Raw genomic sequence first — 15,271 nt, forward strand, 5'->3', positions numbered from 1 at the left:
AAAACAACTTTCCCTTTAAATAAATTATCGTTTATCTTAAAATAATACTTACCCGCCAATCATCTCGCGGAATATTTTTTTAACAGAGTTGTAATTTGTAAAGAAAACCAAAAAAAAATAAAAAAAAAATCACACTTTTATCCGCTAGGGTTTTTGAAGTTGGCTCCTGCGTCGCGATAATCGCCAATGGCGAAACCTAGCCGCGTCCGTCGTTCACCTTCCGCCTCTGGGTCTTCATCTCGGTCCAGCTCCAGCTCCAGATCTCGTTCGAGTGGGTCCAGGTCTCTTTCCCGTTCTAGATCGCTCTCTTCTTCTTCGCGGAGCGTGAGCTCAGGGAGTCGTAGTCCTCCACCCCGTGGAAAAAGGTTAGTGCTTTCTTTCGATTTGGTGATTTTAGCTCTGTTAAGAAGTGGGTTGGATCCAAAATTTGGAATTGGAGACTGTGGCATTGAGTTATGTATATTTTTCTTTCTGGGTAAATAGCTTATTCGTAGTGTGACGTGAATGTTGTGATCTATCTTTACAGTTCTTCTGGGCCTCCAAAAGGAGCCTCTTCACCCTCTAAGTAGTCTCCCCACTCATAACTAGTTTAGAATGTCAATATTGGCTATTAACATCTTTTTCTCTCTCTGTTCATATATGTGTGTGTGTGAGGTGAGGTGAGAGTTGTGGCTTAGTTAAAAAAAGTGCAACTACACTAGAGTAGACATTGTGGTACCGTTTCAACTAATTGATAGCTTAATTGTGTTGGTATCTCTGCTTGAAAGTCTTGATTGTTTTAATACTTTCCTAAGATCCTCAGTTTTGCTGACTTTACAATGGACTTCTAATTTCAGGAAAGCCGCACCGATTCAAGAATCTCTTGTTCTCCATGTTGATTCTCTTAGCAGGAATGTGAATGAAGGCCATCTCAAAGAAATATTTGGTATGTTGGTTGGTCTTCCATATCCCTTCTTCTTGTTCTAATGTCATTACATGAACCAATATCAGTAGTTTGTAGGTCATTACGTCCCTGGATCATCACTGGCATTATGGTTTTTGTATTTTGTTTCGTTTGACCAATTTGCTTGGCGACTTAGTAATGGCCTTTTTGTCGTATTTCTAGGCAACTATGGTGAAGTTGTACACGTAGAACTTGCGATGGATCGAGCTGTAAGTTGCTATTTCGCTGTTCTCTGTTATTTTAGGGCACTAATTGTTAAGAAAATTTGTTCATAACTCCTTTGCATATTGACAGGTTACTCTTCCAAAAGGATATGCTTATGTTGAGTTCAAGGCAAGAGCTGATGCTGAGAAAGCTCTGCTGTTTATGGATGGTGTATGTCTCTTCCCAAATATAAAATGCAGTATGTTATTAACTCAACATATTGGCTGATAAGATTTATGCATGCTTTCTTTTTTTGTTTACTTAACGCAGGGCCAAATTGATGGAAATGTTGTTAAAGCCAAGTTCACACTACCACCACGTCAGAAACTATCTCCACCCCTTAAACCTGTCTCAAGTGCACCAAAGAGAGAGGCTCCAAAACCTGATAATGCCGCTGCTGACATTGAGAAAGATGGGCCCATGCGCTCAAGAGAGAGTACGTCTATGTTTATAATTTTTTTGTTATTGTTGTGATATATACTTTATATGGTGTCAATGATTATCATCAATAATGTGATTAGCTTCTCCAAGAAGGCGATCACCACTACCTAGGAGGTTACCTGATTCTCCCCCTCGCCGGAGGCCGAGCCCTCCTATCCGCCGTCGTGGTGATACACCGCCCAGACGCAGGGCAGCATCGCCACCTAGAGGCCGTTCACCATCTTCTCCACCTCCAAGAAGACAGAGATCTCCTCCAAGGTTAGCTGTAGTGGTACCATCTGTTTTATGTGGTGTTTTCAGAATCAATTACTCACTTTTTATGTGTCAACAGGGGCTCCCCTAGAAGAATCCGTGGCAGTCCTGTTCGGAGACGTTCTCCTCCTCCTCTAAGGCGAAGGTAAGTCTATGTCATTTCACAAAGTATCCCCCTAGTGATTGGAGGATAGGAATTACTTCTTTGTTAGGCTAACGTACTCAGGACATTAGAGCTGAAAAATGTCTGTTTTGTCTTTGAATTGGACGTGTTTCAGGTCACCTCCAAGGAGACTACGCAGTCCTCTCAGAAGATCTCCAATCCGCAGACGTAGCCGATCCCCAATTCGTAGGCCTGTTCGCTCTCGTTCGAGGTCCATCTCACCCCGCAGGTATGTTTTAACCGCTTTAAAAATGCTATTAAGGTAGTTGATATCTCCGGGATTTTAGTTACCTGCAGTGGTATGGCTGAGATAGTACACATATGATGATACAAGAGTCATGACGTGTTTTTCAATCTTGCATAATTTACGTGTATACTTAAAGTTACTACATTGTGTTATCCTTGTATCTCGGTTTGTGACAAACTGATGCCAAATATGACTTAAGTTATATAGATCTATGTGGAGTCTCTCTTAGTGGTGTAAATTTGTCTTTGATCGTAAGCAGGGGACGAGGTCCAGCTGGGAGACGTAGGAGGTCATCTTCTTCTTACTCCAGTTCGCCAAGTCCCAGAAGGGTAAGTACCTGATGCGGATCTCTTTTTAGCTATAAAAAATGTTGATGCCTTGTTGAGTTTGGTGTTTTGATTTCTAACCTGTGTGGATTATTAAAACTAACAGATTCCTAGGAAGATTTCGAGGAGCCGCAGTCCTAAGAGGTAAAACACTTTCTTTGCTTAACACTAGTCCTCATCTTAAAGCTGGAAACACTGTAGTCTGCTTTTAGCAAAAAAAAAAAACCATTGTAGTCTGTAGCATGCAGTAGTGTAAAAATGCTCCACTCTGCTAAGTTATGTGTAGTTAATGTGATTGTGGTGAAACAAAGACCAGAAGACTTGGTTCAAACATTATGTAAATCTTTTAGCTCTCAAAGTCTAATTGCAGAGAATGGGGTTTGTTGGTGCGTAATGTGTAGGCCACTGAGAGGAAAAAGAAGCAGCAGTAACAGCAGTAGCAGCAGCTCACCGCCTCCTCGCAGAACATAACAATGTAATAAAAAAACATATTATCTCTCGGCTGAAGTTTTGCCAGTGACCAAATGAGAGTTGTGGCTTGAGAGTTGTGGCTTTTGTAGTTTTTATATTTTGTGCATCTCCAGCTATAGAACTGATTTGGATTTCAGTATAGTCTTATGAGTTAAAGACGAAGAACTGTTCGTTTCTTTTTTTCTCACCCGCGTGTTAAAAAGCAAAGAGAACTTGTTGAAATGTAATAAATGGGATGAACACGATCTTGTTACTCTCAAGTGTTCTTTTTGTTGTTGTTGCTATTCCTCAAGTGGTGAATTGTTTTTCTAGAATCGATTTATCATAACAACATCCAAGTGGTTGATGCAATGTCTTCTCTACAAACGATCGTAGTCATAACTCATCCACTCCATTTATATTAGCAGATCAATTACTGGTTAGTAGCTTTCTGTCTTTGTTATCAAACACACTTTTGACGCATATACTTTTGTTGGACTGTTGCTCATAAGATTTGTGATCCATGCAGGTCGTGTCTCAGAATACAGAAGAAACTCAAAGTTGGTGGTTTGATTGTTTTTCACACATCTTCAATTTTTTTTTTGTAAACACAACGATTTGTCTCAAATATTGACAGAAGTCTCAAACTCTAAGAAGATTAGCAAAAGCATGTGTATGAATGAGACTGATATCAAAATCTCAATTGACCAAAAGTAAGGCCCAAGACAAATCTCTGAGGGATTTAATGTGAAAGCCTATTAACTCATAACCCATTAAAAAAAGCCCATTAACATTAGCTCTTGAAGGCTGATGATCTCAATAAAATTTGTTGTGAAATCATTTAAACTTCCCGGGAACAACACACGAATCAGAGCTGGCCACCTGTCACCGCAAACTCCTGTCTCGTCACGGCGGCGAATTTCGACTACTTCGTAATTTATCCTCCCGCCGTTTCAAGACGCGGCGGTTCTCGACATTGCAATGTTTGAAAAACGTGGAAGAAGAAGGAGAAGGAAGAAAAGTCACAAGCTTGAGTGGACTTTTCTCGCTCTCAGACCATTGGAGCCCGGAAGTTTCTTCCTTTCACGAGAACGGTTTCTCTCAGATCAGTAAGGAAACCACGGGAAGAGCTGTTCACGCGCTATGCGTCAAAGGATTGGTTCGTACGAGTGTTCTGCACATCAACACTTTGATAAACATGTACACGAAGTTCGGCCGAGTCAAACCGGCGCGCCACCTGTTCGACGAAATGCCTGTGAGAAACGAAGCTTCTTGGAACACCATGATGTCGGGGCTTGTCCGCGTTGGAATGTACCGGGAAGGGGTTGGTTTTTTCAAGGAGATGTGTGGTCTTGGCGTTAGGCCGAGTGGGTTTGTGATTGCTAGTTTAGTGACAGCTTGTGGTCGGGGAGGTTGTATGTTCAGTGAAGGGGTTCAAGTTCACGGCTTTGTGGCTAAGTCTGGTTTGATGTCTGATGTTTACGTGAGTACTGCTGTTTTGCATCTATATGGGGTTTATGGGTTGGTTTCGAGTTCAAGGAAAGTGTTTGAGGAGATGCCTTTGAGAAATGTGGTGTCTTGGACTTCTCTGATGGTTGGTTACTCGGATAAGGGTGAGGCGGAGGAAGTGATTGGTATCTATAAAGGTATGAAGGGAGAAGGAGTTGGGTGTAATGAAAACTCCATGTCTTTGGTTATCAGTTCTTGCGGGTTGCTTAAAGATGAATCATTGGGGTGTCAGATTATCGGAGAGGTTATCAAATCAGGACTGGAGAGGAAACTGGCAGTGGAGAATTCGCTTGTATCCATGTTTGGTAATCTGGGAAACGTAGACTATGCAAAGTACATCTTTGATCGAATGTCTGAACGTGACACGATTTCATGGAACTCGATTGCTGCGGCATATGCTCAGAATGGTTACTGTGAGGAATCGCTTTGGGTTTTTCATTTGATGCGTCATTTTCATGGTGAAGTGAATTCCACCACCGTGTCAACTCTGTTATCAGTTTTGGGTCATGTAGATCACCAAAAACGGGGTAGGGGAATCCATGCTCTGGTTTTCAAAATGGGGTTTGATTCAGTTGTCTGTGTGTGCAATACTCTTTTGAGAATGTACGCAGGCGCTGGAAGATCAGAAGAAGCAGAGTTGGTGTTTAAACAAATGCCTGCTAAAGATTTGATCTCTTGGAACTCTTTGATGGCTTGTTTTGTCGAGGATGGGAGGAGCTTAGATGCTTTAGGACTTCTCTGCTCGATGATAAGGACCGGAAAATCAGCGAACTATGTGAGTTTTACAAGCGCGTTAGCTGCTTGCTTTAGTCCTGAGTTTCTTGATAAGGGCAGGATCCTTCATGGGCTTGTAATGGTCACCGGTTTATTTGAAAATCAGATTATTGGTAATGCATTGGTTTCTATGTACGGAAAGATAGGCGAGATGAGCGAATCCAGACGGGTTCTACTACAGATGCCTAGACGAGATGAAGTAGCTTGGAATGCTCTTATTGGCGGCTATGCTGAGGATGAAGATACCGACAATGCACTGGCGGCTTTTAGAACTATGAGAATGGAAGGTGTTGGTGCAAATTATATCACAGTGGTAAGTGTTCTTGGTGCTTGCTTAACGCCCTGTGATTTGCTTAAACATGGGAAGCCATTACACGCCTACATAGTTTCTGCCGGATTCGAATCGGATGAACACGTGAAAAACTCGCTTATCACTATGTACGCGAAATGTGGTGATTTAACCTCGAGCCATGACCTGTTTAATAGATTAAACAATAGGAATATCATCACGTGGAATGCAATGCTTGCGGCAAATGCTCACCACGGTCATGGAGAAGAGGTGCTAAAACTTGTATCAAAGATGAGAAGTTTGGGGATGAATTTAGACCAGTTTAGTTTCTCCGAGGGACTCTCCGCTGCTGCGAAGCTAGCTGTACTAGAGGAAGGCCAACAACTTCACGGTTTAGCTGTGAAACTCGGGTTTGAACAAGATTGTTTCATCTTCAACGCTGCTGCAGACATGTATAACAAATGTGGGGAACTAGACGAAGCTGTGAAAATGCTTTCACCATCTGTCAATAGATCACTTCCCTCGTGGAACATACTGATATCAGCTTTTGGAAGACACGGCTATTTCGAGAAAGTGTGTGAGACTTTCCATGAAATGCTGGAAAGTGGAATCAAACCAGGTCATGTCACATTTGTCTCTCTTCTTACAGCGTGTAGCCATGGGGGATTAGTAGACCAAGGCCTTGCGTACTACGACATGATTGCTAGGGATTTCGGTATAAAACCAGCCATTGAACATTGCGTTTGTGTGATTGATCTTCTTGGAAGATCAGGGAGGTTAGCAGAAGCTGAAACTATTATATCTAATATGCCAATGAAGCCAAACGACCTCGTATGGCGTAGCTTGCTAGCTTCCTGCAAAATCCATGGAGATTTGGACCGTGGGAGAAGAGCAGCGGAACATCTCTCGAAGCTTGAACCAGAGGATGATTCTGTTTACGTCTTGTCTTCGAACATGTTTGCAACAACAGGGAGATGGGACGATGTGGAGAGTGTGAGAAACCAAATGGGTTTCAAGAACATCAAGAAGAAACAAGCTTGCAGTTGGGTGAAACAAAAAGACAAAGTGAGTACGTTTGGTATCGGAGACAGAACTCATCCGAAGACGTTGGAGATATACGAGAAGCTAGAAGATATCAAGAAGCTGATCAAAGAATCTGGGTACGTAGCGGATACAAGCGGGGCGTTGCAAGACACAGATGAGGAACAGAAAGAGCAGAATCTTTGGAATCATAGCGAAAGACTCGCTCTTGCGTACGCGTTGATAAGTACACCTGAAGGTGGTACGGTTAGAATCTTTAAGAACCTTCGCATATGCAGTGATTGCCACTCTGTTTACAAGTTTGTTAGTAAAGTTGTAGGACGTAGAATCGTTTTAAGAGATCAGTATCGGTTTCACCATTTTGAGAGTGGTATGTGTTCTTGTAAGGATTACTGGTGACAGAGGACCTTAATTACAGTATAGCTTACAGAATTATTTGATTGAAGTTTTTTTTTTTACCTTTTTAGTATACTGTGAAGGGTTTGTGACAGTGAATCGAAAATAATACAACCACAAACTGAATCAGTCATTCTTTTGAAGTAAATTGATTAATGCAGATTGTTAAACTAGTTAAATGTATCTAGTTAGCCAGACAAGGCCGCGTGGCCTAATGGATAAGGCGCTCGCCTCCGGAGCGGGAGATTGTGGGTTCGAGTCCCACCGTGGTCGTTTTTTATATTTTTATTATGTTTTCTTAATCGTTATTATTTTCACTCTGTTCCTCTGCAACATTCCAAAAGCATAGATGGGATCAAGCTATGTTTCAAATTGACATTTAATCAGTGAAATCACTCAACAAGTTAGACGTTCATCAAGCAATGCTATATGTCTGGACTAGAAAAATCCCCTTCGATCATGTCTAACTTTTATACTACAAATTTTTGATGTCTTTAAACTCTTAAACACATTTTGGCGTTTAAAATAAAGATTCATGAGCCTTAACTCATGACCAGCCATGAATTTAACTAAGTACACAATTGATTTTTTCTCTATTTATGATTATAAAGATACTACTTTAATTATTTACAAATGTTTATACTATTAAAACATGATTACAGTTAAAAATAATAATATTTTGTTTGTTAGTAGTGAACACATCTCATTCTCAGCACTAAACAAATGGAATTAATGCATCCAATGAATCATATGCTCTGTGTCACGTCAAGTTGTTGTTGTTGGTTTACACTAGTTTAGACTGTTAACCATGCATCTTCGCATTATTTCATATATATGCGGATTGTTCTGTAATATGTTTCAGAAATTAGCCTATAATATTATAGATTCATAAGTACGTATTCAACTATTAATTGTTTGAATCAAAGACTGATCAACCTGTTAACACATGCACATTTTTTTTTACCATTACATCAAATGAAGCTAAAACATTATCATTCACCATCAACCAATAATATGTTCCTTTGTCAAATTCTTAGTCTCCTCCTCATCCATAGTGTCACATAAAACACTTCCTCTAGTCTCCGGCAATCCAACCACAAACAATCCAAACAACCCTATGACCAAACCGAACATTCCATACGACCAAAACTGATTTTCCCGACCAGCAGCAACCATCACCGGACTAAAAACACCTCCAAACACCAACGCTTGCCTCACCATCGCAAGCGCCGAGTTCCTCACACAAGTCGGAAACAGCTCGATCGTGTAGATAAGCGTCATGTTAAACGCGGTACACGCGCTGAAAAACGAAACCAGCTCTAACACGATCTGTAACGACCCTAGTTGCTGTCCTAGCGACGCGATTAGGACGCTAGAGATCCCGCTTAGAGCTGTGAACCCGATCAAAGCCTCTCTTCGCTTGATTGTATTCATGAAGAAAAACGTTATTAAAAACGCTGGGAGTTCAGACAAGGCGTTGAACACAACGCCTAAGTAAAGATTAAAGTTAAGATTCGATAATGTTAACGGCATACCGTAGTAAACCATACCAATACCGAATCCAACCGCCATAACCGCTAATAGTCTCCTAAGCGACCACGGTTTCTTCACCAAGATCCTTAACGCGTCGTAAACGTCAGGGTTTGATGACTCTTGTACATCAAGACATAAGTCCGAGAAGCTCATAGTGATTGCGTTTGAACCAATGCTTTGAAGAATCGAGACCGCTTCCTCTTTACGGCCTTTTACTATAAGCCACCTAGGAGACTCCCAGACGAAACACCAAACCAAACAGCAGTAGATTAGCGTTGGTATCGATGTCCATACGTAGAGATACCTCCAAGAGTTTCCGTTATTTATATAACCTAATAACGGAAGCGTTAAGAACCCTAACGTGAAGCACAAGAAACCCATCGCACCGACTTGTCCACGCCATTTTTTACCGACTAGCTCCGTCGATAGAACGAGCGCGCATGTCCCCACCGTGGCACGACCGAACCCGTTCAAGAATCTCAAGAACGCGTAGACCCAAATGCTCGTCGAGAAAGCTGTTAACATCGAAGAGAGAGACATTATCAGACACGACAACAAGAGCATGTTCTTACGACCGAGGGATGAATCAGCGAGGGTGGACAGAGCTAGGCCACCGACTAGACAGCCGAGGAAGAAGGAGCTTGCGGGCAAGCCCTTGACGAGCGAGCCGGCACATTGTAGCCCCCACTCGGATATTGTTGACACGTGTGGGTTAAAGTCCCAAGACCAGGTTTGGTTCGGTAAGGTGCAGAAGTTGGAGGACGAGTTGCATCGGTCCGAGTCGAGGCAGTGCCACGTGGGCTGTGAGTCGGTGAAGACGGTGATGAATGTTTGCTGAGCGTCGAAGACCCAAGCGAATGAGACTAGAACAGCTTGGAGAAACTGTGCCCACCCGAAGTCTCCGATGCACTGCTCGATGGTCTCGTCGAGGGTTCTTGGTGGTGGAAGCTTTGACTCTGACGAGTTGGAATCGGAGAGAAGCGGCTGAGTCGAGTCGGCCATATGGAAGAAGCGTGGGGTTTGTTTTGTTCCTTTTTATGTTTAGTTTGATTTGCATGTACGTGATCTATATATGGAAAGGGTAAGATGCAATTTGAGCGTATATATTAATATATGCATACATGAATATAATTACGTCATTCCATATTAGAAGTTACTAATAAAAAAACAATGAGATGTGTTGATTAACACATTACAACGTATAATATTTGGATGCACTATATGTTCATGACTAGGATCCAGCAGGATATGTCATATGTCTGCATGTTGTAGGTGTTTGTTTCTAAACATAAATTTGAAAAAGAATATCATGAAAGTTGATATTTTAACAACTTACAAGAGTTTCTCCAAAAAGTTGATATTTTAAAATAATTTTATTTTGTTAAACTTTAATTTTATGAAAAAATTAAAAAGAGAAATGATATTTGAGATTTTCATGAGTATTTTAAAAGATTTCATATGAAAACTGGTTTTAGTGTCATATAAATAGTTTTAAAAAGAGAAATGATATTTGAAAAAAGGTACCTTTTTTCAAATGAAAACTTCTACTCTCATCTTAATCATGGGCACGATATCACGATGACCCGAAAGTTTTAGTGTCATATAAATAGTTTATGAAAGAATCCAACTAATGTTTTCGGCTTAAGTTAATTTTGTTATTATGATAGTTTAGAAGAATTTTTGATGGGAGCTACAAATCGACAGTAAATTATTCATATTATTTTTTATATGAAAAGTTAATTTTTTATTTAGATTGATGATCTCATGATAACATAAAACGGCGGTAATATTTTAATGAATTATCCTCAGTTAATAGAAATGGTATTGACACCAGAAAAATGATTTATTTTTCTTATTCAACAAAAATAATTTATGAAGAATAAAAAGGATTTAACTTTAAAAAAAAAAAGAATCACAACTTCACACATAAAGAACACAAATACTGATAAACTAGCTTAATTGAAGAATTCGTAAGATTTCTTGTAATACTTTTTTTTTCTTGAAAAGAGCTTTCTATTTTTTTGTTAATACTTTATACGTAAATTTTACATTATTGGTTTGAATTCTTGATCAATCACTATAAAATGTAAAATGTTGTTAGTAAAAGAAAGAAAAAAACTTCTCAAACACACATAAATGAAGATGCTCATAGCTCCTCAGGCCAACCAAAACAGAACAAAATTTGTTTGTCCACAACTTACAAAAGAGAAAATAATAAAACTTCTATGATGTTGAGGATGGTGTTTAACTCAAACCACACACGATACGTTATTTAATTAGATGATGTTGAAGATGGCTTAATTTTTTGGACCTTCGCGCCGCTAATTGGCTGTGATTATACACTATAATTACTGGATTTTGGTCTCCACTTCTTATTGTTTATCTTTGATGTGGCTGTGTAAGAAACACCGGTTCATTTGATCATCTTCATATAAATATATATTCATTATTTTCAACGAATAATCTCATTGTAAGACGAGTACAAAATTATGTAACCACCGTATATTCTTATGTTACAATAATTACCAAGTTGCGCTAGTTGCTGCACCTGGACAAGATAAGCTTAATCTTTTGCTTGACAGGTAGTGGCGGACTGACTAAAGAGAGATGGGATCACATGACACATCTTATAGATGTATGCAAAATACATGAAGTGTTAGCAGCACTTTTGGTTAAAGTTAACATATTGAACACAAAAAACCAGCGTTTGACTGTTGTCCTAACCTCAATTTTTTTTCTATTGTTGGATTCGCCACTGATAGCAGAGAACATGGGAGAAGGATGTCTTTTGGAATGTATATGGTCTGGTTATTTGGAAGCTTACGTAATCTTTACATATTTTAAAGTAAATAAATCTTTAAATAAATATACAAATTCATGGGAGGCATAGTTTTGTTTCATTGTATAGAAATATATAGATGGACGCACTTGTTGTAAAAATACCAAAATTTATATTACATGCATTTTGGATTTTAGTAATTTTATCCGCTTTTAATGAGGAACACTAGATAGATATCTTGAAAAGAAAAAAATGGAAAAAGTTAATGGCATGGAGTAATCAAAGGATAATCACGTAAAATCAGTAAATGCAAACCCCTCAAAATCCAACAAAATCAATAAAAACATTGAGAATATTTTCTAAACAATATATATTCTTCGATTTACAATAAATCTAAGCTTCTTTTACAGAATTTCTGTTTTTTTTAACCGCACTAATCCCTGAAGAATGCTCCAAACCGAATCAAGAAAATGGATCCAAAAACGTTGTTTTGTTTACCAGAAGGAGATGCCTTGTTTAATCCACTCAACACCATGTTTATTCAAATGGCTTGCATTCTCGTCTTCTCTCAGTTCTTCTATCTCTTCCTTAAACCCTGTGGCCAAGCCGGTCCCGTTGCTCAGATTCTTGTAAGTTTATATTCACTAAAAGTAACGTGCAAGAAACATTTATATATTTTAGAAACTAACGTTTTGTTTGTTGTATTCAGGCAGGGATTGTGTTGAGTCTGCTCACAATAATCCAAAAAGTCCACGACTTCTTTCTACAAAAAGAGTCAGCAAGCTACTACATATTTTTCTCGTTCCTTTTACGAACATGTTTCATGTTCTTGATCGGTCTCGAACTCGATCTTGACTTTATAAAACGAAACTTGAAAAACTCCATTCTCATAACCTTTGGCACATTACTATCTTGTGGAATAATCTGGATCCCTTTCCTGTGGTTCCTCGTCCACTTCCTTCACATCAAACAAGACTTCTTAACGTTTTACCTAGCCTTCCTCGTTACCTTATCCAACACGGCATCTCCTGTAGTCATCCGCTCGATCATCGATTGGAAACTCCACACGTCTGAGATCGGACGGCTAGCAATCTCCTGCGGATTGTTCATCGAGATAACCAACATATTCGTTTACACCTTTGTCATCTCTTACATCTCAGGGACAATGAGTGGCGATATCTTTGGCTACATCTTTGCCACAGGAGTTATAATATTGATCAATAGATTCTTAGCTGCATGGCTCCCGAAACGAAACCCTAAAGAGAAGTACCTCTCTAAAGCTGAAACGCTCGCCTTCTTCATACTTATTTTAATAATCGCGGCGACCATCGAGTCAAGCAACATAAACTCCACGGTGTTCGTGTTTTTCATCGGATTGTTGTTTCCGAGAGAAGGCAAGACTTACAGAACGTTGATCAACCGGCTGAGTTACCCTATTCACGAGTTTGTTCTTCCGGTTTACTTCGGTTACATTGGGTTTAGATTCAGCGTCAGCTCGTTAACCAGACGCCATTACCTGGTTCTTGGTATGACGGTGGCTTTAAGCATCGTAGGGAAGCTTCTTGGAGTTTTATTCGCTTGTTCTTTCCTTAAGATCCCAAAGAAGTATTGGCTTTTCTTGTCTACTGTTCTGTCCGTAAAAGGTCACATGGGTCTGGTTCTCCTGGACTCTAACTTGGCTTACAAGGTATTGCATTTTAGTTACTAGCACAACCGGATAAAACATTCGTCTTAATCTAATTTCTTTAAAAACTATTTGATTGCATTGTCGATTCTGAACGCAGCCGGATGAAACATTCGTTTTACTATTATAGAGATCACATGGTCTTTAAAATTTTTAAAAAAATTAAGATTAACCTAAAAAAAAAATATTTATGGTTACTTCGGTTCATAACTTTTCTATTTACTGATTCTTTCTCTCTATCTCTGTGTGTAGAAATGGTTTACTCCGGTCATACATGATATGTTCGTTGCGTCATTGGTGATCACGACTTTGTTGAGCGGAGTACTATCGTCATTGTTACTTTGGACGCAAGAAAAGGGTTTCTCCCACCAAAAAACATCGCTTGAGTTCCACGACACCAAAGACGAGCTACGAGTGTTGACTTGCGTCTACGGTGTGCGTCAAGCTCGTGGACTAATCTCTTTAGTCTCTGCTCTACACGGAGCTTCTTCTTCGCTCTTCACGCCTTATCTCATGCACCTCATACCCCTCCCGAAGAAGCGGAAAACTGAGCTGTTGTACCACGAGCTAGACGAAGATGGAGTGAACGCCATCGGCGGAGACGATGAGTTTGGGACCAACGAAGGACTAGAGATCAATGACTCGATAGATTCTTTCACTAGAGACAGAAAGATCATGATCCGGCAAGTGAAACTCGTGGCGCAGATGGAGAACATGCACGAAGAGATCTGTGATGGTACCGAAGATCTTCGCGTTTCGATAGTGTTTCTTCCGTTTCATAAACACCAGAGGATCGATGGGAAAACTACAAACGACGGGGAAGTGTTTAGGGATATGAACAGGAAGGTTCTAAAGCAAGCACCGTGTTCGGTCGGAATCTTTGTGGATAGAAACATAACTGGGTTTCACCAGCTTCACGGGTTTGAATCGGTGCAACACGTTGCTGCATTGTTCTTTGGTGGTCCTGATGATCGTGAGGCTCTTTCCTTGTGTCATTGGCTTACTAGTAACTCTCAGATTCATCTCACTATTATACAGTTTGTGGCCGATGACTCAAAGGTGGAGAAACTTGTTGGAGATACGGTGACTAAAGAAAACAATGATGTGTTATTAGAGATTGTTGGTGAAGATCACACCAAAGATGAAATTGATCGAATTTTCTTAGAAGAATTTTACAACAGGTTTGATACTTCTCCATTTTCGAATGATCTCTTCTTATTGCTACTCTACTTCCATGAGCCGGTTTTGGGCACAACCGGATGAAACATTCCATTTAGCCGTAAAATTTTAAAAGTGGCATAGCTCAAAATTATCAATTTTATTTTTTTTTAATTAACTTAAATATGTTTATGGCCATCTAAGTTTCAGATTCGGTCATGGTTTTTGTGAAGACTCAGTTTCTACCAGAAAGATTGCATGTTTCATTAACCGGACTTGTGTTTGGTTTGTTTTTTGACAGATTTGTAACGACGGGGCAAGTTGGATTCATAGAGAAGCGAGTAAGCAACGGAACACAAACACTAACGATCTTGAGAGAGATAGGAGAGATGTATTCACTGTTTGTAGTAGGAAAAAACAGAGGAGATAGCCCAATGACGTCGGGGATGAACGATTGGGAAGAGTGTCCGGAGCTAGGAACGGTCGGAGATTTCTTGGCTTCATCGAATATGGATGTAAATGCTTCTGTATTAGTAGTTCAAAGACATAGACACTCTTTTGATAGCTTTGTAGATGAATAACAAACATTCTTTAGTTTTATACACCAATGCTTCCAGTTTATTAGTTTTTTCTTGCATCAAGACAGACATCATGATTTGAAAACATATTGAACATGAGAATTTATAAGCTTTAATATTTAAAGGCTAAATTCAAGACAAACATCACAACTGTTACACCATTTTTCAATGTCTAATTTTTATTTAGGAGAATAAAGCTGTATCATATACTATTTACTTCTGAAAAAAATCAACTTATTATTTACTGTTGCATATCAAGAAAAAATAATTCATATGTATAGTTTTGTTTATAAAATGCATGGTTGTTTTCACTGGAGATTTAAGCATTGAATATATTTTCTTTGCACAAAACAAAAAAGTAAATAATAATGTTTAATTATTTGAGAATTATAGGTTAATGGGCTTAGTTATTGGGCCTAATTTGTCCCAGGTCCGATACGGGTCGAATAACGAGTAGCCAGCCTAGTCTTACATTAAATGAGTATAAACTCAAGGGAGAAAATC

The 15,271-nt window shown here is 39.5% G+C and overlaps 4 protein-coding genes and 1 non-coding gene across 6 annotated transcripts; 4 read left to right on the forward strand and 1 right to left on the reverse strand.

Annotated features, from left to right (window-relative positions):
* The first annotated feature begins 101 nt into the window (after positions 1-101).
* LOC106387586 (serine/arginine-rich splicing factor SR45-like) lies at positions 102-3,307 on the forward strand. 2 transcript variants are annotated; one of them, XM_013827470.3, is made up of 12 exons: positions 102-365; positions 527-565; positions 837-925; positions 1,106-1,152; positions 1,238-1,318; positions 1,418-1,583; positions 1,669-1,846; positions 1,920-1,985; positions 2,119-2,232; positions 2,510-2,579; positions 2,683-2,720; positions 2,978-3,307. In XM_013827470.3, exons 1-12 carry the CDS (start codon positions 187-189, stop codon positions 3,045-3,047), a joined length of 1,137 nt encoding a protein of 378 aa, XP_013682924.2. In that variant the 5' UTR covers positions 102-186; the 3' UTR covers positions 3,048-3,307. The 2 variants fall into 2 exon arrangements, with proteins under 2 accessions (XP_013682924.2, XP_013682925.2); XM_013827471.3 differs by lacking the exon at positions 527-565 and having other exon boundaries at positions 104-365.
* A 533-nt stretch (positions 3,308-3,840) lies between these two features.
* LOC106387584 (putative pentatricopeptide repeat-containing protein At5g52630) lies at positions 3,841-7,079 on the forward strand. Its single transcript, XM_013827469.3, has one exon. The coding sequence runs from the start codon at positions 4,225-4,227 to the stop codon at positions 7,036-7,038; it is 2,814 nt and encodes a 937-aa protein (XP_013682923.2). The 5' UTR covers positions 3,841-4,224; the 3' UTR covers positions 7,039-7,079.
* A 156-nt stretch (positions 7,080-7,235) lies between these two features.
* TRNAR-CCG lies at positions 7,236-7,308 on the forward strand. The gene has a single exon. It is a non-coding gene; the product is annotated as a tRNA-Arg (tRNA).
* A 612-nt stretch (positions 7,309-7,920) lies between these two features.
* LOC106386603 (organic cation/carnitine transporter 3) lies at positions 7,921-9,847 on the reverse strand. Its single transcript, XM_013826435.3, has one exon. The coding sequence runs from the start codon at positions 9,568-9,570 to the stop codon at positions 8,038-8,040; it is 1,533 nt and encodes a 510-aa protein (XP_013681889.2). The 5' UTR covers positions 9,571-9,847; the 3' UTR covers positions 7,921-8,037.
* Positions 9,848-10,022: 175 nt separating this feature from the next.
* On the forward strand, positions 10,023-15,103 carry LOC106387097 (cation/H(+) antiporter 1). Its single transcript, XM_013826906.3, has 4 exons — positions 10,023-11,976; positions 12,057-13,034; positions 13,284-14,212; positions 14,491-15,103. Exons 1-4 carry the CDS (start codon positions 11,818-11,820, stop codon positions 14,768-14,770), a joined length of 2,346 nt encoding a protein of 781 aa, XP_013682360.2. The 5' UTR covers positions 10,023-11,817; the 3' UTR covers positions 14,771-15,103.
* Positions 15,104-15,271: the final 168 nt, after the last annotated feature.

This window comes from Brassica napus, chromosome A8 (assembly GCF_020379485.1).
Source record: "Brassica napus cultivar Da-Ae chromosome A8, Da-Ae, whole genome shotgun sequence".
Classification (NCBI taxonomy): Eukaryota; Viridiplantae; Streptophyta; class Magnoliopsida; order Brassicales; family Brassicaceae; genus Brassica; species Brassica napus.